Source organism: Grus americana, chromosome 6 (genome assembly GCF_028858705.1).
Source record: "Grus americana isolate bGruAme1 chromosome 6, bGruAme1.mat, whole genome shotgun sequence".
NCBI classification, from domain to species: Eukaryota; Metazoa; Chordata; class Aves; order Gruiformes; family Gruidae; genus Grus; species Grus americana.
The window spans coordinates 34,558,606-34,580,859 of NC_072857.1; the positions used below are offsets into that span (position 1 = coordinate 34,558,606).

Below are 22,254 nucleotides of genomic sequence, written 5' to 3' on the forward strand. Positions count from 1 at the left end.
GCAGCATTACAGGCTTGCATGTGAAGCAGCGGTCAGATGATTTGTTAAGAAAGAAAAAGCATGCATCCTTTCTAACATACATACAAGACCCTGGCTGGATTATCCGTTTATAACAGTTTACAGAACAGCTTTTCATTTCTTTTTAAAGAAGTGGAAAATAGATTCCTTGTGTTGATTTGTAAAGCAACACAGAAATTCAAAGCACGTGGTATCTGAATCCTCTTCCTTTGGATCCCATATTCCTTGGTCATCGTGCTATGTGGCATTTTCTGGTATACGCACTGCAAACATATAGATAAAATATACTTATGCTTTATCTCAATAATAGAGGCTATCTTTTGTGCAATGATAAGATGCCATTTGTTATCACCAGTGTATAGCATCTTAGTGTTTAAACTATAAAGTTAATGTTGATATTACAATGAGACGGTAAAGGTTACTTTCTTCACTTTACAAAAGTGAAAACTAAAGCAGAACAGTGAAAAAGCTACAAACTTCTCAATGTCTGCTGCTTCTGACTATTTAAAGAGCGTTGAAAATTGTATGTTGCTATTGTAATTATGACGACAGATAGCTCTATCTGCAAAATTCAGCTGTCTCCTACTAGGAAGAAACTAGTCGATGGTTTCCATTAACATTTCAGATTGAAAATGGATTTTTATTTTTTTTTAACATAAAGTCTCTGCTTTCTTAGAAAATTGTTTAACTTTAGCATAAAACAAACAAAAGATGTTTCTTCTTGGTGCTGGCCAGAACTTTCTTCTTTTTTTTCAGGCTACAAATGTCAATAAAATCACTTTTCAAAGTGTTTTAAATTTACGAAATAATGTCCCAGGCTAATTCTAAACAGTGCTACATCTCCTAGGCAGAAGCGCAGCCTTTAAAGGCTTTAATTCAAGTAACAGATTTGTGTGCTTTAATATCTTGGCAGGTCCCAGATTGAAACCCTGCTGTTAACTCCTGCAGTTAACCATACAATAAAGCATCTTCTCACTCCTAGAGCCTGAAGAAGTGCTCTTAGCAACAGTTCTATAAGGTAGTGCCTGCATTTTTCTTGGCAGACAGAGGTGTGTCAAAGTATGACTAAATCACACAGTGTTGCATGTTATTTCTGAAATAATTATATATTCCCATATACTGCTCTTAGCAGCATGAACCTCCGTTCCAGCCTGCTATTGCACAGACAGAGAGAGAACAAGAGAGAAGGAGGGACTGTCCATGTCTGGACAGGAGAACCAGTGGTATCATGAAATCCACAGGGCAGACAAAGATTGAGATTACAGAGAGAAACTAACGACACTAGAGAACCCCATATTTCCTTGTGATTAACTTAGATCTATATTGTGCCCTGCCACGGTTGCCACTCCCTTTCTTCACCGAGCCGTGTATCCCTTGGGGAACTACGTCCACCAAAAGAGGGCTCCAGGAAGAGAGTACTCCATCCCTGTCGCTTCCATTGCAAGTTTGTTTATGACCCAGCATGACCATATTTATTTTTTTAAAAAGACCAAACACTTTCCATTCTGACTTGCTAAACATCCTTTCCATCAGGTTAATAATTATACACAGAGCTGGTAAATTGAGTTGCATTGAAACTAGCATTTGCTCACAATTACCCCATATTGGAGGCTGGTAATTTATAATGTATCTGCAGCAATGAATGATACATGCTTATTTTTTAATAGCTTAAAGGCCTCTATTTATTCTGCTGACCTATTTTTTTCCTCATGTTTAAATTCTCCAATCTGCTCTGCTGTCCTTTGCATCATTTGTAGCATTAAATACCTTTCCCTAGGCAGTGTTCTTCAAAGGCATTATTTTATGAACAGTTTTAGTTGTACTCCAGAATTAAATTAAATAGAAATTTTGAAAAATATTCTTAATACTGACTTTTAAAATCAAATGTAGATCTTCTCAAGTGAAAATTAATACCTGTGTGAGGTGTTAGATGAGTAAAGTGGAAAGGTTTGAATACACACACATCCATTTAATAAGATACTGTCATGCTGTCAGCCAAACTGCCCTGCTGAAGAGCCTCACTTTAATTTAGAGCAACAGATTCTTAAAATAAACATCTGAGGTGCTCTCTGTACTCATGAAATCCCTGAATTGCTAGAAAGCTACTAATTAGCATCAAATGCTTTTGTGCTTAATTCACTATGATTTTGACTAGAACAAAACGAGGTAACTAGGTGTTCACTATGACCCTTGAGAAGGAAAGGTTCCGTACCAGGTGGTTCAAGACCAAAGCATGTGACATACCAGCTGAACCACAGATAAAAGAGGGAAGCCAACAGGAATATTACAAACAGGACTGAGCTCCTAAAATAGTTTTTTTAATGATTCTAAATGTTTGGGGTTTTTTTTTTTACTGCTTCTTGAATAATACCATTCTACCACAATAGATCATACGAAGAAAATTTCAGGCTAACAGTAGTTGGCAAGATAAGCATATAATCTGCATTTAAAATCTGATGTACATTCATTGATACAAAAGGTATGAAAAGCACTACCTTTAAAGTTAACTGAACCAATGCTAAATGTGAGATAGAATTACAAGCGGGCCAATAGTGCTTCAAAATGCTACTGACAAAGGAATTAGTTCAATGTTTTAAAGTAAATCAGTCAAGTGACATGAACTTACTATTTGGAATATTGTTCCTCCTCAGGGTGGGTATGTAATTCCAGTAGATTATAATTATGTTATGTAAGATTCAGTGGAAGGTTATAAGGATACATTTAAAATATTCATCACCACTCAGAAATAAGACTTTTAAAATATCAGGATAACTAGTTCCATTAAGGTTACATCTCCATTGATACTACTCTAGCTCTTGCTAACATAAGTCCATCAGCTGATCTTTCTGTTGTGTCACATGCAAATGTGTTAATTAGGCTTATTCATAACTTCCTTTGTTTCTGAGTTGATCAGTGTAAGGAACTATGCCTACATTTTTCATTCCTACTCTAGGGTAAAAATCTCCAGAGCTACAGAAGATAGGCTGGAAGGCAAGGGAGACACTGAAGTCAGTGAGCCCTTTTCCCTACTGCATTGTATCTGTGCAGTCCTGGCCTGTGAAATGGGTCCGGCAAACTGCTATGTCTTGACTGGAAGGTAAATTGCCTTGTGACACTCCAGTGTGCGCTCCTTTTCCATGAAGAAAGTTACTTCACAAAGCTAAAACCATTCAAATATCAAGTTTGAGGTTTCTGCTCACTAGGAGAAACCTACATGCCCTATGCAATACTTTTAAAAAATCTCCTATACTTTGAGAGAGTCAAATTTCACTAACGGGCTGTTATTGCATCTCTTTGAATCATTACAGACCACATCCTGAAACAAGATTCTGCGTAACTAATAGATATGGAAAGTCTGAGGCTGGTGAGAAATCTAGTCAAAATAAATGTATGGGTAGAGTTTTGGATTGAGAAGAATGCATGTAACTAAGGTTAGGACAAATTTGATTATGATTAGATATTGTAAAACCTGTATCCCACATAGCTAAGTCAAACCAAGTCAGAACCTGAAAGCTGTTCTGTACCCTGGGTTCCTGGAGTCTATGAGAGAGATTTCTTAAGAAACAGCAGTACCACTTTGCTGCTATTTTCATGTAATACAAGCAAAGCACCTCAAATAACATCCTGTTAACATAAATAAGCTTGAATTTAATTCCTTATAGAAGCACATATTTAGAGTAAATCTTGAATTAACTGATATTCTGGGATAGTGCTATTTCAAGAGGTCCGACAGGGATGGTATTCTGAAATACAGACCCACACTGTGTGAAAACCACATGCCTTTTTCTCTTCCTACATACAGGCAGCTCTGACTCTCACAGAATCAAGCACATACAACGTGAGCAGAACAAGAGACATGATGACACAACAGGATGCAATACAAATAATTTGCTAAGCAGACTCCTGAAGTCTTGTAGGCAAGCTTCCCTGAATGAGGGGTGCTGGCTGCCACTGTACCATCACTTGCACTACCAGGGAAAAAGAAATTCCATTTCATTCTTTCCAGACTGGGGAAACTCAACCTTAAGAACTAATTATATACCCAAAGACACCCTCAGCATTAAGATATCCTTGGGGGATTTTTGGGTCCACTAGAAGTTACTGTCCTACCAACAGAAAATTCACTTTCCTCTGGCCCCATTCCCACACACACTCCCTACAGCTATTTCCACCCACACTACAGCTCTTTTTAACCGTGTTTAAAAAGCTGAGAGAGAGAAATGTGCTGCTGCTGCTGCTAGTGCTCCTCCTCCTCAGGTGGGCGGGTTGGTAACTGGTCAGTTTTCTGCAGCATTTCTCATTGCTGGATGCGTGGGAGGCCGAGAGCTGGAAGGGAAGGAAGCGGTCCTCTTAGGAAGGGAGGCATATCAAAGCAAGTGGGAAGCAAATAGCCCCTTCCCACCTGCACATGTGCAATTATATGCAAATGAAAAACTAACACAATAGATCTGCAAGCGGAGCTTTCCAAGCTGTGGTCCTAAAAGGTATCAAACAGCTTGGGTCTCAAAGCCAAATTCAGGGGTGACCAGACCTCTAGGAAGACAGCATTTTTCACCCACGAGGAACAGACTCGTGGGGAAGAAAGAAGGGAAGAGGGCGTTCCTTACAGTTATGGTTTTGTACGTAGGTGGAGGGTGGTTTGAGGGGAGGAGTGACAGATTGCTTGTGGCAGCAGGGAAGAAAGACGTAGGAGGGTGTTTGCCCAGGGTTTGTCTAAGCCAGGGTGGTGGGAGGGGAGGCACCCACTGGTGGATGGACCTTGCTTGGGGCCTCTCTCCCAGCCTCATCAACGCAGCAGCGTCTGCAGCAGCACCCAGCCACCCCCACACTTTCCCCAGTGCACTCTGAGGCCAAAAGAAAGTACTTCACTCAGTTTCAACATGGATTTGCTCTCATCCTTTTCCAAACACTTCTAGTTCCCCACTGATAAGCTGCAAATTAACTGGTAAAATAAAAAAAAAAAATTCACAAACACACACACTTTGTTGTTACAGGAGAAATTCACTACTGCATGCCATTAGCTGTGACCCCCATCCCAGTCTAAGATGTCAGATGTTGTATGGATGCATTATCTGAAAAGTCTCTAACTAAAAGCCCTGGGGGAGGCACTCTGTCCTCATGGGACTACTCACATTGCAGACAAAAGTAAAAATTTGCTTCTCCATATTACATAAGTTTCCTGTGTTTCAGTCCTTCCCTGGGCTGGCCTATTGTTAAAGAATCGAGAAACAGCATAGTTTCCCACTTACTTTAAGTTTACTTCTACTCTCACTGACGTCAATGAAAGACTCTCCACTGCAGTGCTAGGTGTTCACACTGGAGCAAGGAAATTTGAACCTGTGTCACCTGTGGAGGTGTTTCAGAATATTGTCAACTGAGACTGGACTAAGAAAAAACAATTAGAGGATTGCTTGTCAGTATAGTAATAACCACTCAGCAGGGATGAACTGGAAAATTTCCCATTCTGTTCCTCAAGCCCTCACAGTCTCATTTTTCCTTACCTTCATACACTGTAAGGATGCACTTACTACCCACACACAGAGAAATTAGATGCTAGCTGTTGGACCAGCAGAGGAAAAGATTAAAATTACAGCAAACCTGGATTCAGGAGCACGGGACATGATGCAATACTTGTACCATTTATTATCTGGTCCTGGAAAACTACACTGGGAGCTCTCAGAGGCAAGTAAGTTAGAGGTACAAATTAATGATTAATTAGGGGTATATAGGTGGCACACAGAACGCAGCTGAGCTGCTCTTGGAATCCTTATTGGGAGCAAGAGCTCCCACATTGTGAAGTTATATGTTTTTCTGGAAAAGAAACCAAAAAACCCCAGAAACAAAACCTGAAAACATCTGCTCAACTCCAAAGTCCTCCTACAGTCTGCATTTTTTTTTCTCCTCTCAAACCTGCTGAACACACTGCCAGGAAATTTCTCCAAGGGGAGGAATTACAACCTGCCTATCCTTCTGGCTATACTCTCTGACTTCCTGGCTTGCTTACTAGGGGTGCTGCTCACCCCTAGTATACCCAGTCTCTTGCAGTCCTCTTTGCTAATAATAGTATCATCCTCAAACTCCCAGGTTAAAGGTCATCTCATTCCACTTATTCTCATGCAACTCTATTATTTTCACTTTTTCCTATTTCTACTTATAGAAGGTTTTTATTTACTTTTTAGAAAACATTTTCACGTTGATATTCCATTCTGCAGAAAATGGGGTGTGCAGGAGAACTATTAAAAACCAGGATAATATCTGAGTTACTTTTCAGACTGGCTTTCAGTCACTAAATGGCTGTCTATGAGAAAACTGCAATTTTTTAACACCTACCACCACTCCCCCCATAAAACCCAAACTATAGGTAAATTCAAGCCACAACCAGCATGTTTTAAAATTAGTAGAACACTGTGCTCAAGGAAGATGGCTCTTCTGTCACCACTCCTTCTTGAAACCAAATGGAAAAAAAAAGCATTTAAAGAAAACATTAAGCATAAATTCAGTGTCAGCACTGTGGAAAGAAATCAGTAGCTGTTGAAAGACAATGCTTGCTGTTACTTCATTGTTTACAAATGAGCAGGCCCCACTCTTGTTCTAAATCAGACATACAGCTGGAAGACAACAAAGAAAGGGTCTACATCATCATTTACACTGAAGCTGGGGGGGTTGGGGAATAGATGGGGAGCAAATCAGAGTAAGTAAAAGATGAATCAGACCACTGACTTCTATTTTGGACTCCAGAAAGAGACATCCTATGTAATCATGCCGTGATCATAGCCTTACCCATGTGCAGGTAGAATTTATTAAGAGATTTCCAGGGGTTTCAAACAGCCTCCACCTGCTTTTACCCAAGGTTACCTTCGATACACTGATTTCTTCATTTCCACAACAACAGTAACAAAATTACTCTACAGAAAGGTTCTGTTCATATTCGTCTATGAAATGTATAGACTTTCAGACGTAGGATATGAAGTACAAAAATATTATCTGCTTAGCAAACTCCCCATAATTTGGTTTTGCCTGGATGAGAGATGCAGAGTTATCTCATCCTCAAAAATAATTTTAAAAAATCTAAGTAAGGGTTCAGATTTGACAGCTGTGATAATTTGGTGTCATTTAGACTGGTTTAGATTTAATTGCATGGTACTTGCTGTAAAACAGCATATAGGGCTGTATATACTCAAGATGACACCAATAGCCTGCATCTTTGATGATCATATAATCTGCAAGTAAAAGTTCAAATAGTCTGGATTGCCTAATTAATTCTGCAAATAATTAGTTCACAGTAGGCAGTCTCCCAATGACTGCAAAAGCACCTCATGTCCTGTTCTCAGTTATTTTCTGTTCGCAGTGTACGAGACTGAAAACTGAGACTGCATAACACAGAAATGTTCTGTGTATTTTTTGGTGCCTATTTAGTTTGATTAATATTTTTACAACCAAATTTAATATACCCTAAGAGTTACTGCAACGGAAATGCCAATACAGATGACGCTGCTGCAAGCAGGGGCTGAATCACTTCTTGAAATGAAGAGCAAGGTTGCCCTCTGGGGACTTCTCTAGAAGTGCTTCTGAGACCTGGGATTTTTTTTGTTCCAGCAAAGAAATTTTGCTACCAGGTTTTAAGATTATATTTTTTTTTAAATACCAATGCAAATCAAGTCAGCCAGTGCTAAGAAATGGATACACTGAAAGGTGATGAAGCTACATTTCTGCCTAATGCACTGCATTGTCATTTCCTTCATGGTTCATCACACTTTTCAGTATCAGTCTCATGCTGGTTTGTGTCAGCCTAAAAAAAAAAAAACGCATAGTAGTCTGACTTAGTTACTCAAATAAAAGTGTATTTAGTACTATGGACACCTAGTGTGATGGCCATGAATTCTCAAGTGCCCTAATCTTCTATTTTTTTTTTTTTTAAACACACAATTTTTCCAGTTGCAATTTGTGAGTCTATTTATGCTGAACACATGCTGTGTTTGAGCTCATAGTTCTGTCTGTAGCTACTGTCGGGGCAGTAGCCACACTAGCTGCTTAATCCCTGTATTTACCTTCTAGGATAGCCAGGTGTTGGTGGGATGTTACATTAGAGCAGCTGCTTAATCCTGCCTCACTAACCCGCGTGTCGGTAGCTGAGGGCAGCACAGGCGTGGCTGCAGGTGTAAGGATGAGGAGAAACTGGGAGGTCAGAAGTTAAGAAACCGGTTTTGCTGCTAAAAACAATACATTGTCAAAACGCAGCTTCACTCCACAAAGTTCAGCTCTGTAGGTAATGTGGCAATACTAGCTTTCTCCACCTTAGGTAGCAACCACCATGGTTTATGTTATTGCTACATACGGCATCATTTGCTTCACTGACGAAGGAACAGCCTCACCTTATGTCCTCACACCTCCCGGTCTAGTCCAGGACAGGGAGCAGCACCGCTTCGCCCCAGATCCTGTCAAGGTAAGGAAAACCCTTCATGCAACTACCGAGCAAGTGCCCTGCAGCCTTGCTTACAAACCCCGTGCCGCCGTCCGGCTGACCTGCTGCCCGTTAGTGGCTACGCTGACTGGAAAAGGGCTGTTCTGGGGGGAGGCGGCCCGCCTCCGGGCTCCCCACCGCCGCTCGCCGTCCCGTACGTGAGCGGCAAGGGGGGCCCGGACGCAGGCAGCCGCCCGGGAGCGAGGGGCGCGGAGGAGACGGCAGCCCCTCGGAGCTGCCCGTTTCCCGGGGCTGAGGGGAACGGAGCACCGGCCCGCCGACCGCTCTCCCGCGCATGCGCCCTACCGCACCGCCTCACGCCCCGGCGTACCGGTTAGCCGATGACGACGATCGACCGCGCCGGTTGCCGCCATGGCGGCCCGGGTGCTGAGGCCGCTGCCCAGGTAACGGGGAAGCGGCGGGGGCCACCCTGAGGCGCGGCGAAACTTCTCCCGCGCTCCTCCCCGCCGAGGAGCTTTAAATGGCGCCGGGCGGGCAGCGCCCGCAGCTTGGCGGTGCCTTGCGGCAGGGACTGATGGTCGGGGAATTGCCGGGCGTTGTAATCACCCCGAACTGGTATCAAACGGAATTTAGGCCTAGATTAACTTTCTCATTCTAAAACGAGCATGTACTTAAAAATAACATAAGGTGCCGGGATGTTAGCACGTAACATGTTAAGTGGCCGTGTTTTGTGCTCTTAAGTAGCTGGAAGATAAAGTTGCTCATTCATGTTGATGCAGGCCAGGTGTGTGAGCTCCAGTGAATGCCATTACCCGTCTTCCTCAAGAGAGTACAGTGACAATTAGTAAATAACAGCCTCGTTACTTAAAATGAGTAACATGTCCCCAGAATGTTGCAGCATGGGTATCTCCTCTAAGCCTTCCTTGTTCAAGCTGTTAACATAAATTCTATGTAAATGTACATACACACAAGGACGCGAGGGCATGTTTGGTGTACTGGAAGCTTTGGAAATACATGCGCTTTTGATAAGGCCATTTAAAAAAAATGCTAGTATTTAAACATGCAGAAAAAGGCAGCAGATCTTTAAAAGATGTATCAAACACATCCCCCAAACTCTTTGTGTTATTTCCAGCTTCTCCTTCTAACTTGAACACATTGAAAACATTAGTAGGTGGTATCTGCTATCTATTTACCAGTAAGCAAAGACATTTCCAACTGTTTTGATATCAAAATTGTACTCTAATTTACTTGATTTTAAAAAGGAGAACATAAACCAATTGTGTTCAGAAATTTTTCTGACAAAGCTTTGCTTAACTCAGCAGTCATATATTTGGGGATTGTGTAGCTGATTTAAGGGTTTAGCTATCTTTTTAATACTTCTTTTTTCAGGCTGAAGCCATTCAACAGACTGCAAGTAATATTACAACATTTGGTAAGAACAGCATCTTGTTTGACTGAGTTGGAAAACTTTTAGGACTTTTAACTCCCCTGAGACAGACAGCAGATGCAACTTCTAATGTACCTGCTCACAGTGGTTCTGAATGCTGTAATTTATCACTCAAGCATAATGTTGCCCACATCTTTGAGCACTTCCTTACAAGTTTCTATTATAGTGTAAAAAAAAAGCTTAATTATTTTGGCCTTACCTGCTTTTATAGTTAGTTTCTATCTTGGTTTCCATTTATTCCTTAAATAACATTCAACTGTGAGTTTGAAATCAATTGTGAAAATACTTCAGTGATTTTTTTCTCTGCTTTTAAAAGTTACTTACAGACAAAGCATGTGTACATTTGGGTTTGCAGCGTCAAACTGCCAGTAGAGACACATGGAACTGTCATTGTTACAATTGTTCCAGGTATTTTCAGAATATCAGCCTTGTGTTTTATTGTTTGGTTTTTTTTTTTTTTTAAATGAACACAAATGTCATTGTCAAAGAGTGTACGGCTCAAAAACTGCTGTGGGGTTTATTGCTTTGAAGGACTCAAACATAAAATGGCTTGAAAAGAACTGTTTAGGAAATTTAAACAAAACTTAAAAGTACAGTGGGAAAGCCTTAACATACAGTTCTGAAATGCATGTTTTATTATCTTAAATAGTGCACTTTGAGAATATATTTCCATAAACACTCTTGTATGTTACTCAAGGTATCTAACAGATGACATTTGCTTTATTTATTTGTTTTTGCATGTACAGAAAATGTCTAAGCATACAGATTCAACAGCTGAAGTGTTGTTGGAAAAGAGAGGAGGTGCAGGAATAATAACTTTGAATAGACCCAAGGCTCTCAATGCACTAAATCTTTCTATGATCCAACAAATTTATCCACAAATCAAGGTTAGTAGCTCCACTTCTACCCATACACTATACATACATTATCCAAAACCAATTTGAAAATTCAGTCTGACACTTCTTAGTGCACTGATTTAAAGAATGAAAGTCTGTGTGGGTGCATTGGCCAATAAGCTCAAATTTATAGGATGGGAAAGAGCAGACAGTTTCAAGCAAGTTTGACGTGTCATCTTCTCTAAGAAACAAGCTGTCAGACAAAGTTAAATTTAGCATCTGGATAGATAAGAGACACACATATTAAAACCAGGACTGAATTAAAAGCAAGCAGCACTCAGAGTTTGTACGTTCCTTTCAGCAACACCCAACTGGCCAGTTGGCGTGCACAAATTCCAAGCTCTACAGTTGTGTTGCCTCTCAATTGTGTGTATGTTTTGTGGGGTAGCTGCGTGACTGAAGTAAAACATATAAGTCACTAGGAGGCAAGGTGCTGCCGGTGTCATTCATTAAAGAAGTATGGATATATAGGCACTGTTTCTACAAGCTAGTGAAGTAATGTGAAATTTTAAGCATGCAAATAGTCCTTTTTAATTTAATGATGATATTTATCATACACACAAAGTCAAACTTATTAGATACCAGTATTTGTAGGGCAGTTGCCCATCTTTGGTAGATGGTTTTATGCTTTCTTTGAAAAACATTTGAAGAAAAAATACTTCATCTGTAATGCTGAGTACCAGGCTTTATTTGAAGCACAACTTTGAAAGATGGCATAATTTTAAGTACAGTTGTTGGTACATGGAAATGTCTTGTCTCTCTTATCTGCGTACACTTACTTGAATAAGGGATATATAATTATAGTTTAAAGGGGAGAAAAAGTCTGTAAAAGGCATCTTTTTCTCAATATGGTTGCACCACTGCTGAAGTCTTGTACCAATGTATTTAATTCAGGAATCCCCCCCACTTAGTCTTTGTACCTAGCAAAACATCTGCACACAATTTGATTTGATTCAATTCTCAATTACCATGAATTGCAGTCTTTTTGACAAAATCCATCAACAATTTAAATGCTGTTTCCCTTGCCATGCATCTTAGACTTATACAATTTTGATGATATGGCCTGAAACATTGTTATTATATATTCCATATTCCCAGCTTTCTGCCCCAGCATTGTGTTCCCATTGAGATTTATGTCAGGCCCTGTTTTAGGGAGTGCTACATTTCTTCAGAGATTGGGAGCTCTGCATAGACGTTTTTCTAAAATACACCAGGCAGCTCTGCTGATCTCTGATGTCAAGACATTTGGCTCCCAAACTTCAATTTAAGACAAAGTATTTTAAGTATTGTTTGATTTGCTTTTTGAAAAAGTAAAATATGAATTATAGACAGTATACAGAGAAAGCATTTTTTACAGATTTTAATCTTACGTGGAAACACTTCTTTTTAGACTTGGGAGCAAGATCCTGAAACCTTTCTAATAATTATAAAGGGAACTGGAGGAAAAGCTTTTTGTGCTGGGGGTGACATCAGAGGTAAGGACCGTAGTCACTTAAACATTTGACATATCTTTGCCAGTTACTACTTTGCGTTGATTTCCTTTATTTACTGTGACTTGAGTAAATGGAGGCTTGCTAAACAACAGTAGGAGAGATTAGTTGTGCTGACTTCTTACAACACCTTGATATGCAGATGCTATTTAAGTTACTTGTCAGGAAACAGCTGTTGGAATGTTGTATAAAAGAGTAAAAATTGGATTTTTATTAATAACTGATAATAGCAGCCAGTCATTCCTGAGAAGAGAGGGTTCTTGTCCCTATGTTCTTCTCAGATTTTCATTACTGACAGCTTCTTTCCAAGAAATTTAAAGGGTCCTAATAGGTAGCTCTGTTACTATTGGATAATTTGTGTCTGGTGTTTGACTTGGAGATGGCTAGATACAGAGCTGACAATGGTGATCAATGTATCTGTGATTGGAGACTTCCTACAGTTCATAGTTCCAAAACAAACTGTGAAAAATTAGCAGTTGTTTTAAATTTTAGGTAAACAAGCAGCACAAGTTGTTAAATTATGCTCTGCTCCAATTGGCTTCTCATTTTTAGTATTCAGAGTCCTCAGTATAATCAATTTTAAGTGGCTGTTCTATATGTTGATATGAAATATCATAAACAAGACTACCAGACAGTAGGAGGGGTTCCATAGCATAGGAAATGGACTGCACTCTCACAAGAAGAACATGACAACGTCTCCAGTGTAATAGAATTGACTCAAATTTGAAACTTTGCACTCATATATAAGTTTGAGGAAATTTTCTCAAATAAAATAAAGCAGGATTAAGTTGTTGTTTGATTGCTGAAGGAAAAAAATTAGTATTACATGATAACAATTTTTTTACTACTTATTGTATTTTCTATTAAACTTATAATAGTTACGTGTAGAATTTTTATTTCTCTTAAGCCATCACAGATGCAGGAAAAGTTGGAGATAGACTGGCACAAGATTTCTTCAGAGGAGAATATATGCTGAACAATGCCATTGGTATGTTTAATAGCAAATTCTGAAGCAGTACAGTTTTCACTAATAGTGGCTTTGAATGTAAATTCTCTTTCTTTGCTAATCTGTAAAAGACTGTGGTAACATAACAGAAGGAGGTTTGTGGTTTTTTTTTTTTTTTTTACCAAGTTCAATGCCAGTAGTGTAACATATCTTGTTTTTATACTTTGCATACAGAATTTGTTTAAGCTGTTACGATAGCTACCTTCTGCCATCCCATTGTTCTGGGTAGTTGTATCTGTGCTATGGATGAATTAAGTCTTAGATGCAGACAGTGCAGTTCTACACTATCTACTTCAAAGAAGACCTGAGATAAAAATAGATGCATGGAAAATCATTAATATTCAGCCAGAAAGCAGAAGATCAAATTATGTTAAAGCTTTCCATTTAAATAAACTGCATAAATGACTACTGAAGCTAGGAGTTAACTGCCTTAGTTTATTGCAAAGAACCTAGGAGTACATGGTCTTAAAATAACAAAGACACTGGGTAAAGTTTATTGGGGTAAAGGATATTTATTCTTTAGGTCAAGAGTTTAATGTTTTGTAGAGAAGAAACTTCTCTGAACATACTTTAATGGCATACGGTTTGTTTTTTAAACATTGTACCCAGTCTTAGTCACTGCAGGAAGAGAGGTGAACATGTTGCCTATCAACTTAGGTTGACAGAAGATCATAGAGTTACTAGAGTAAGACTAACATCTGAAGTTATTTTTGCTTTGTTTGACAGAGTTTCCAGTTTTAGTAGCACATTTGCCATGTACCTTTCTTGCCTTCATCAACAAAAATAATTTAAGGTTTTAGGTACTTGGGAAAAACTAGTATTATCATGGCAGTTGGACTAGATGATTGTTTTAGGTCCCTTCCAACTAGCTATTCTAGTCTAGTCAAACATTGCAAGGGTACATACTTTAAAACTTTGGGGTTTGGTTTTTTTTTTAGTTACTACTGTTCTATGTCTATAATGCATGTAATTACAAAACCTAGAGTTTTTTATAACTTTGGTATGAGTTTATTCCTTTAAGACTGAGATTTCTGCCAAAAAATACACAGGGGAGCTGCTTTCACAACACTTGCTGTTGGAAAGGCACGCTTCTATAGAAATTTAGTACAAAGACTAGCATCTATAGAAACCTTGTTCAAAGACTAGCATCTAGAGCCCATGCATTAGCTTATATGTTCACATAAAAACAAAAGTTAAAAATGCAATGCCATTATATTTTCTAACTGCTAATTTGAAGGATTGAACTGCCTTTTAAAAATAGTTCTTTTTTTAAACAAGGATCTATAGTTGCTGCAGAAAAGCTAGCAGTATGATTGCAGCGAATACCCGTATCAGCAATCTGATTGAACTTTAAGTCTGACCTGAGAACACTGAATATGAGGCAGTGATTTCATTCACAGTGAACTTCTGATGCTTTCCACAAATGGTAATCAAAAGCCTCCTAAAGGCCTGAACAGATAAAGTTGATAGATAAAACTGTGGTACTTTAGGGTATTATCATCTCAACCTGCCTGTGCCACATTCATGAAACAGAATTGGCAAGACAGAACATGTTTGCATTGCACTAGTTTATAGTCACATTTTGGCTGAAACCTACCAATGCACCTGGCTTTGGAGTAAAGTACTGGAGTGCTGGTACACACTCTGTGCTGTTAGTCCCAGCTGTGAGGTGGGGTGCAAGGGAAGCTCTTGTGCCCCAATGTCCTACAAAGCTATTTATAATAGCCAGAGGTGGCTGCATTGTCAGGTACTCACGTTGCAAACAACCTGACGTTTGATGGTTGTGTAATGTTCTCTTACAACACGCAGAATGCAGTCAGCAGTGTTTCTTTTCATTGCTTAAGAATTACATGAAGTACCTCCATTATAAGTTGATATTTTACTGTTTAAGTTACCATGTATTTTCTGTTTCTCTTGCTGAAGTAAGACGTGCGGAAATGTGTCATGCGTACACAGTTAGTCACAGATCCACTCTTTTGAAAAAAGTGTACAATTTTTTTGCAGGCATGTGCAAGAAGCCATATGTGGCACTTATCGATGGCATTACAATGGGAGGGGTAAGTTAAAAACCTTGATGTGATATCTGATACAATTTGTTTTAAAGTAATGTAATAATCTGTACTTGAGTTGAATGAAGTGCACACGTGGCACATCAAACATTTCAATTCAAGAGCAAACATTGTAATCTGAACTGTTGTCTCTTGCTTGTCAGGGTAGGTTGCTGCTCTTCTAGTGCTTCTGCTGTTCTTTGATAGCTAGTGCAACTGCTTTTTCTGAGGAACTGGCAATTGTGTTGAGAAACAGAGCAGAATCCTGTCACTGTAGGAAACACTCCTCACAAAGGTTTTCAGAATACTGAAGTGTGAGTTTGTAGATCATACAAGACCTGAGAAGAATTTTGCACTCAACGCGTATTAAAAATAGAACTATGGAAAAATACATTTAAAGGACAACTTTTTGAAAAATTGGAAAAACACTATTCTAAACTATACTTTAACAGACATTCATAACATCAGTTCTGTATTTTTCCAACAAATAATCTGGGAATGCATCTATTTTCCCTCCTCTGCAGTACTCCTAAAACATGAATTATAAGAGCCTGACTCCCCCTTACCCGCCCACAAGGCTTCACCTTACTACTAAAGCAACATGGAGGAGACTCCAGCACGTTGCTACTTATACTCAGTGCTAATAATTGTTTCAGCAATTGTTGGCTCTGAACACCATGAATAGGTAGTTAAAAGGGCAATACCATGCTTTTCTACATGCTAAAATGCTATTCTCTTCAGTTTGACATCTGTTGGATATACTTGTCTCACAGCAGCAAGTAGAATACAATAATCTTAAGTTATTTTGAACAACGAGTTTGACGGTGAAGTCCATCTGCCATATTGTCACTTAGATTTATATTGTTTTCTTGCACATCAGTATGATATGGGCGTACAGTCTATTTAAATTAAGCTTGTCAAAGACAGGATGCAAGAAGTGGAACACTGCATGATCCATCACCTGTCATGACTCTTCCCTTTCCATCTTTCCTTACACATTTAGTTTTGTCTATTTTGGTCGTGATCTTTTCAGCTTGTCATCTAAACATTCGATAGCTCTCTTCCCCTTTGCTTCTCTGCTACTAAGCTGCAAAGATCTCAGCTAGATAGCCATTTTTTCCCACCAATCTAGTATACAGAAATTGTTTCCAGCATAAAGAGGGACTGGTCTTTTAGCATTTCTTGCAGAAAAAGTTTGTTTATTGAACATAGGGAACCTGAAGATTTTTGGATAAGACATAGGGAATCCATTTGTTTTACGGAGTTCTGAATAATAGCAAGGATAGCTATGAAAGCAAAACTGTCCAGCAGCTGATGTCTTTTCAGAGGTCCCATAGATTGCTCATTATGATTGTAGCCTAAGCAGAAATAGAATTTTGTCCTTTGAAAGTATTTTTTTGGACTTAAAAGAGCATAATGGAGTCAGATGATCCTTCATGACTAAGAGTCTTTATTAGTTCCCTTTCTTTTAAAAGACAGCAGTCAGTCTGAAACTTTAGTTGGATACACACATTTTAGCATAGGATACCCAAATTTCAGTGGGACCTTGACAGAGTTGAACTGCTGTTAGTTTGACAACCTACTTGCTTAGCCTCAGTTTGATGATACTAGTAGCAGTTACCTTCATTTGGGGGCAGGCGACCAGATTTTAGTTGAGCAAGTACGTAGCCTTATTTAGGGGAAAAAGCAGGTAGGTCTTAAGTTCCAGACTACTTTTAAACTTTTTTTTGACCTTGAGTGCTATTTAATTTGCACTTGTTAATACAGCTGCAAGATAATGTCCTTCCTACAGGAGTGCATGTTTTCATCAACACTTTTTTTCCCCCTTCACTTATTTGCTATACATGGAAGTATCTACTGTTTATTTAACAAAGGTGATCAGCAGTAGTATTTCTCAAGACCAATTAATTTTTGTGGATGTATTTTGTGTTAGTTTTGAGTTGTCTTATATGCCGTTCCTTTTGACCACTCCTCCCCTGTCTGTAAGATTTGTTTTGATTCCTCTAAATGGACCAATGCTTGTGTAGGAAAAGTGCATTAGCTCCCATCTTTCCCTCACCATTTTGAGCACTGGGAGCTCCATCACAACTGACATTAACCAAATTTAAGGCTTGCAGCAGCTGTTTTCTATTGTGGTACAAATTAGGTTCACTGCAGTGGGGTTTTATAGATTAAAACTACTAGAACAGCCCTTGAACTTGTCATGATCATACTGTTATCTTGTTCTGCTTGCTGTATGGAAGTACTCTGTCCTACTGTAATTATTCACTAGAACTGCATTCATTCAAAGGAGTTATTCTATTAATGGTATAATTAAATGCTTTGTTTTGAATCACTCAGATGCTAGGATCTATGTTTTTGACACAGTCACATCATATTTGATCTATTTTATATGCTCAAGGTCTGGCTATCTTAGTCCCTACAAGTGAGCGGGAGCTGGAAACATTTGTTGCTTACAAACCACAATAAATACCTTTTAAAAAAAAATTACATACAAGTCCTTAACTTTAGAAGCAAGTGGTTTTAGCTTGGGCTTAAAAAATCATGGGACACCCCTTAAACACTGCAATTTCACTATAGACAATTAACCTATGAATGAAAATGCAAGCAAGTCAATCTCAACCTTGCTCAAAAAAACAGCAGTACATGCATGGAATGCTCTGTTATTCTAATTTAAAATAAAAATCAAACAGTGTATTAGAAACTCAGTTGTGTGCTTAGGTAGTGAAAGTTGGTGCTGATGCACAGATATCACAGATTTGCAATGATAAAACTTGGAATTGTATGAAAAAAATGAACGGGTTCCACTTCAGCATTGTTGGCTAGCAGCTGGTAGATGGCTTTCTTGAGAGCTTAATTAGCCAACAGATGGGGCTGTGGAGCTTGTTTTCTGCACTTGTGTGAACTATACTCCTGTAGTTCATCAAAAGTTGATATTGAATATAAATTATCTTTTTGTACCTATTCAGAGCAGTAGGTTCAGGTCACAGGTATGTTTGATGAACCAAAGATGACTGTACTTTACTAAAAAAAATAGTGAAACAAGTTATAAATACCATGTTTACTGCTAAAGTGTGTATACTGTCAAAGTGCACACTGGCACATACTCTCATGTTGCTAAAAACTACCATTCAAATTATTTTAGTTGACTTCTACCCATAGGTCTTTATTTCCTTGAAATACCTGAACAGTAGACAAGAAATGCAGAGTATTTAAACATACTTTTTAAAAAAAATGTTATTGTCTGTAATTGAGGTCCTAAACTTTGACTTCTTGGTTCTAAAAAGTCCCAATCTTTTCCTGAGTTCTTTGGAGATGAATGGAAGTTTGCTTTATAAGCTCAGTCCAAATCTATGGTTTTAAATAGGGCTTTGGCACAAAATATGTTACTGTGTCAGATACACTCTCTAACAGACTAAAAGAATTGATAAACCTGTTTCAGAGCTAGATAAAGTACACTAGACAGAGTTGAGTGGTGGCTTTCTGATGATTTGGCTTAGAATTGAAGGTATTTGACAGCAACAAAAAGTAGTACAGGGCATAAACTTTGGAAGTTAATGAGTGTGGCCCAGGTTGCTGGGCTAACTTTATGTAAAGCATACTTAAAACTTCAGCAGCAGCATATTGCCAGAGCAGAAGTACGTAATTTTCAGGAGCCAAAGGCCACTGCTTTTAGCTTAGGGAGGAATCTGCAACAGCATGTACAGAGTACCCTCTTCTTAGTATCGTATTCTCGAGCGTGCATCATTTGGAAGCTTCCTGAGCTAGGCTTTATTTCAGAAACACAGTGCCAAATAACCATCAGTAATCATACCTCCCTATTCATCTAGTATTTTTGACATTAAGTAGACTTGATCTTCAGAAAGGCCTGTGGCAATCAGTTTCACAGTTGAACTTTGTGCTTTGTGAAAAGCAATTTGCTGCTGTTTCAGGCCTATTATTATCCAATATTATTGAATGCTTATGTGTTTAATTGTTAATAAGGCCAAAATAGGCTCTAAAATACTTTTTTTTTTTTACGGATGAGTAAAGACTATTGCTCAAATGTAGGAATTCTTGACTTTGGACAATTAAATACAGGATTTAATCCTTTAGTCTGACCTCTTACACAGTGTATTTACTAAGTTTATTTTAACAAGTTACGGATTTGTAAGAGTTATGCCATTATGTTACACTTCTTGCTTTAACAATTAATGCTTTCACTTGTAGGATGAGAAAACATCTTCCTGTGGAACAAGTAGATTTTAGCTTAATATGGTAACGTGCAACATATTCAGTACAGAAATGGAATTTGGTAGAGTTGCCAGCTCTCTTAAATCCTTTGCAAAGCCATGTGCTTTGAGTTATTCTGAGAATCTTATTTTCTAATCTTCATGTTTAGGAAGAGTAATAGGAAGTTGGAACTTTAATATAGCTCACAATTTAAAGAGATAAAGGTCACCCAACCTTATTTCCATCCCTGACTCCCTCAGATTCTAGGGCCCAGTCTGCAAGAGTGATAGCAGTATGCATTACTGACTGCTCTGTTCTCTTCTCAGTAGAGGGGGACCTTGGATATACAGACTGTAAATACGAGAAGACGACCTGTTAATTGGGTCTTTGGGTTCATGTGCCACTTTCCATTAGTTTTGTCAACACACAAGCAGTACCATTGTTTTTAGGCAAGGGCTTTTACTTAAATTGAGAGTCTACATCTAAGTTATTTACATAGAATAATGTTACAGTGACTTAAAGAGTAGAATTTTTTAAAGTACTGTTTGAGTCGGTGTTAGTCACTCAGGTAGTAATGTCAGATATGTTAAGCTCTAGACTATACAGAGGTATAGAGCTAAGAGGAGCCTCAGGCTTATTCTTTTGCACTTGAAATAGGGTTAAATATAGCTAGTTGATTGCTTAGCAGATTTTTGCCTAATGCATTCAGAACTGTCTAACAGCAGGAATTCTGTTTTTTCTAGATATCCTACCCAAATGCTTAGTTATTCTTTCAAGTTAAGATTCCCTAGTGTCTTAATTTAAGCCTCTAGTATCTGTAATCAATACATTCCTGTCTTAGTCACAGCTAAGAACATTTTGAGATACTTGCATTCCTTGCTCTCAGCTATCTCCCTTTAATAGGAATAAGGATAATTATTCAGCCTTTACTATAGATTAAGTCTCTTGGTCTTCTTGCAATCCTCTGGAATCTCTCCAGTTTGTGTACTTTACAGTTCATTACCAGAAACCAGACAATATTTCAGCTGGAGGACTCATCAGCATCAAGTAGAGCAGAATAATTATCCCCCATATATTACAGAGATATTCTGTCACAAATAGCTCATGTAAATAGCAGCCTCTCAAAGCAGCAGGTGCTAGGAAGCCACCACTTCTAGTTATTCTTGAAGCCATTACTTTTACCTCTTTCCTTGTTACATAACATAAACTTTCATCACAGTACATTTGTCTATTGCTTACCTTTTACCAATTTTTAAATCTTCTTCCTTGAACCGAACTTGCTTGTCAAAGAGTCAGGCTTGTGGAGCTACCCTTGTTCCTCAAAGACTACAAAGAAAAAAAAAAAATAGTATTTATTTCCTCCTTCAAGAAACCTGAGTGCTGTATTAGCTGGCACTGCCTTTTATAGCTCCACCACACCAATCTGATCAGGCTTCCCAGGTGTCCTGAGTCTAGGCTGGGTGGGTTCCCTTCAGCCCTTGGGTTCCTGCCTGTTGAGACTCTAGCGAAGCATGACACTTTTAGTAGTTCTTTTTGCAACAGCATTGCATTATTATTTTAAGTTCATGGTTGCTATAAAGCCCTGAAAAATGTCTGGGCATGTGTTCCATAGAAAACATACTTGTAATCTCTGCATTTGATTTTGCTTTCTTAAGTGTAGTTTTGTTAGTTTCTATCTGATCTCCAAAGTGAGATGGTTTTGAATTCAGATCTTGTTTGCCTTCCCAAAAAAGTAATCTGTAAATTATAGAAAACCTTGTTATTTCATCATCCAGGCAGATAATGAAAATATCAAATAAAACTTTGTTAATGATTGGCTTCTGTGTGACCGCAGTGAAGGTGCCCTCTCAGTTTGATTGCAAACTGCTGGTAACTCTTAATATATTTTCAGATGATTGTGCCCTCCGTTTCATAGTGATATCATCTAGGTTATGTTTCCCTAGTTTGTTTATAAGAGGAAGCTGTGCTGTGTATGAGGAAACATCAGAAACATTGCAATTCAAAACATGAAGCTGTTCCAAAATGCTGCTTACTGAGTGACGACATCATTTTTATCAGGGGGTTATTTAGGGGTTCCAGAGAAACAGATGCAGCCAAATTCCTGAACCTACTCTCTGGTTTGGAAATACTCCTTCTGTTGTGCATCTGACCTTTTTAAGGCAGAAATTTGCTTAGCTGAAGTTTGCATCTTTACTCTGTAATTATTCTCTTTGCATCATGTAAGGTCCATTTGTCTTAGTAAGGATTTAATAACATATTGACTTCTGGGGAAGGAAGACATTTTAACCCTCTTCAGGAAAAAGCAAAACACTTCTCTGTTTTAAGCTTTTACACTGCTTTAATCAATAAGGACTTGTCAAAATTTTAATTAATAATTTTCTGGTGGGAGTTTGCAGTGTTTTATTTCAATTTTAGCCTGGCATGTTTATGAAATTATACCTCACAACATTCTGAAAAAAATTTCATAATTATGAAAGTTTATTCAGTAATGCTTTGTATATTTCCAACATTAACTCTTTATAATAATGTTCTTGAGACCTATGGGGAAAGACTTGCTACAGATTTACATCAGATGTGTAATTTTTCTTGGTAGCAAAGTTCTTCAGTAGGTGAAAGTAAATGCTTGACATGCAAAATATTAGATTAACTGAAAGTGCTCATGAAAGCAATCAGCATTTTTAGAAATTAGTTTTTTTTAAAAAAAATTAGTCCCCT

General features: G+C 38.4%; 2 protein-coding genes across 6 annotated transcripts in view; one reads left to right on the top strand and one right to left on the bottom strand.

The window, feature by feature from the left end:
• The window catches only part of MFSD6 (major facilitator superfamily domain containing 6), a 48,103-nt gene extending 39,408 nt beyond the window's left edge, over window positions 1-8,695 (bottom strand). The window contains exons 1-2 of one of the 2 annotated variants that reach the window (XM_054830652.1): window positions 8,542-8,695; window positions 8,391-8,453 (exon numbers count right to left, since the gene is read on the bottom strand). The gene's annotated coding sequence lies outside the window, so the exon portion shown is untranslated. The remainder of the gene's footprint in view (window positions 1-8,390; window positions 8,454-8,541) is intronic. The other variant, XM_054830654.1, reaches the window with a different exon arrangement.
• Window positions 8,352-22,254, top strand: part of HIBCH (3-hydroxyisobutyryl-CoA hydrolase) — a 44,448-nt gene continuing 30,545 nt past the window's right edge. For 2 of the 4 annotated variants that reach the window (XM_054830660.1, XM_054830663.1), the window contains exons 1-6: window positions 8,706-8,883; window positions 9,830-9,872; window positions 10,634-10,774; window positions 12,174-12,258; window positions 13,181-13,261; window positions 15,284-15,336. In XM_054830660.1, coding sequence (XP_054686635.1) covers window positions 8,852-8,883; window positions 9,830-9,872; window positions 10,634-10,774; window positions 12,174-12,258; window positions 13,181-13,261; window positions 15,284-15,336 — 435 coding nt within the window. In that variant the 5' untranslated portion in view covers window positions 8,706-8,851. Of the gene's footprint in view, window positions 8,462-8,672; window positions 8,884-9,829; window positions 9,873-10,633; window positions 10,775-12,173; window positions 12,259-13,180; window positions 13,262-15,283; window positions 15,337-22,254 lie in introns of those variants that run through there. The other 2 variants (XM_054830662.1, XM_054830661.1) reach the window with 2 other exon arrangements.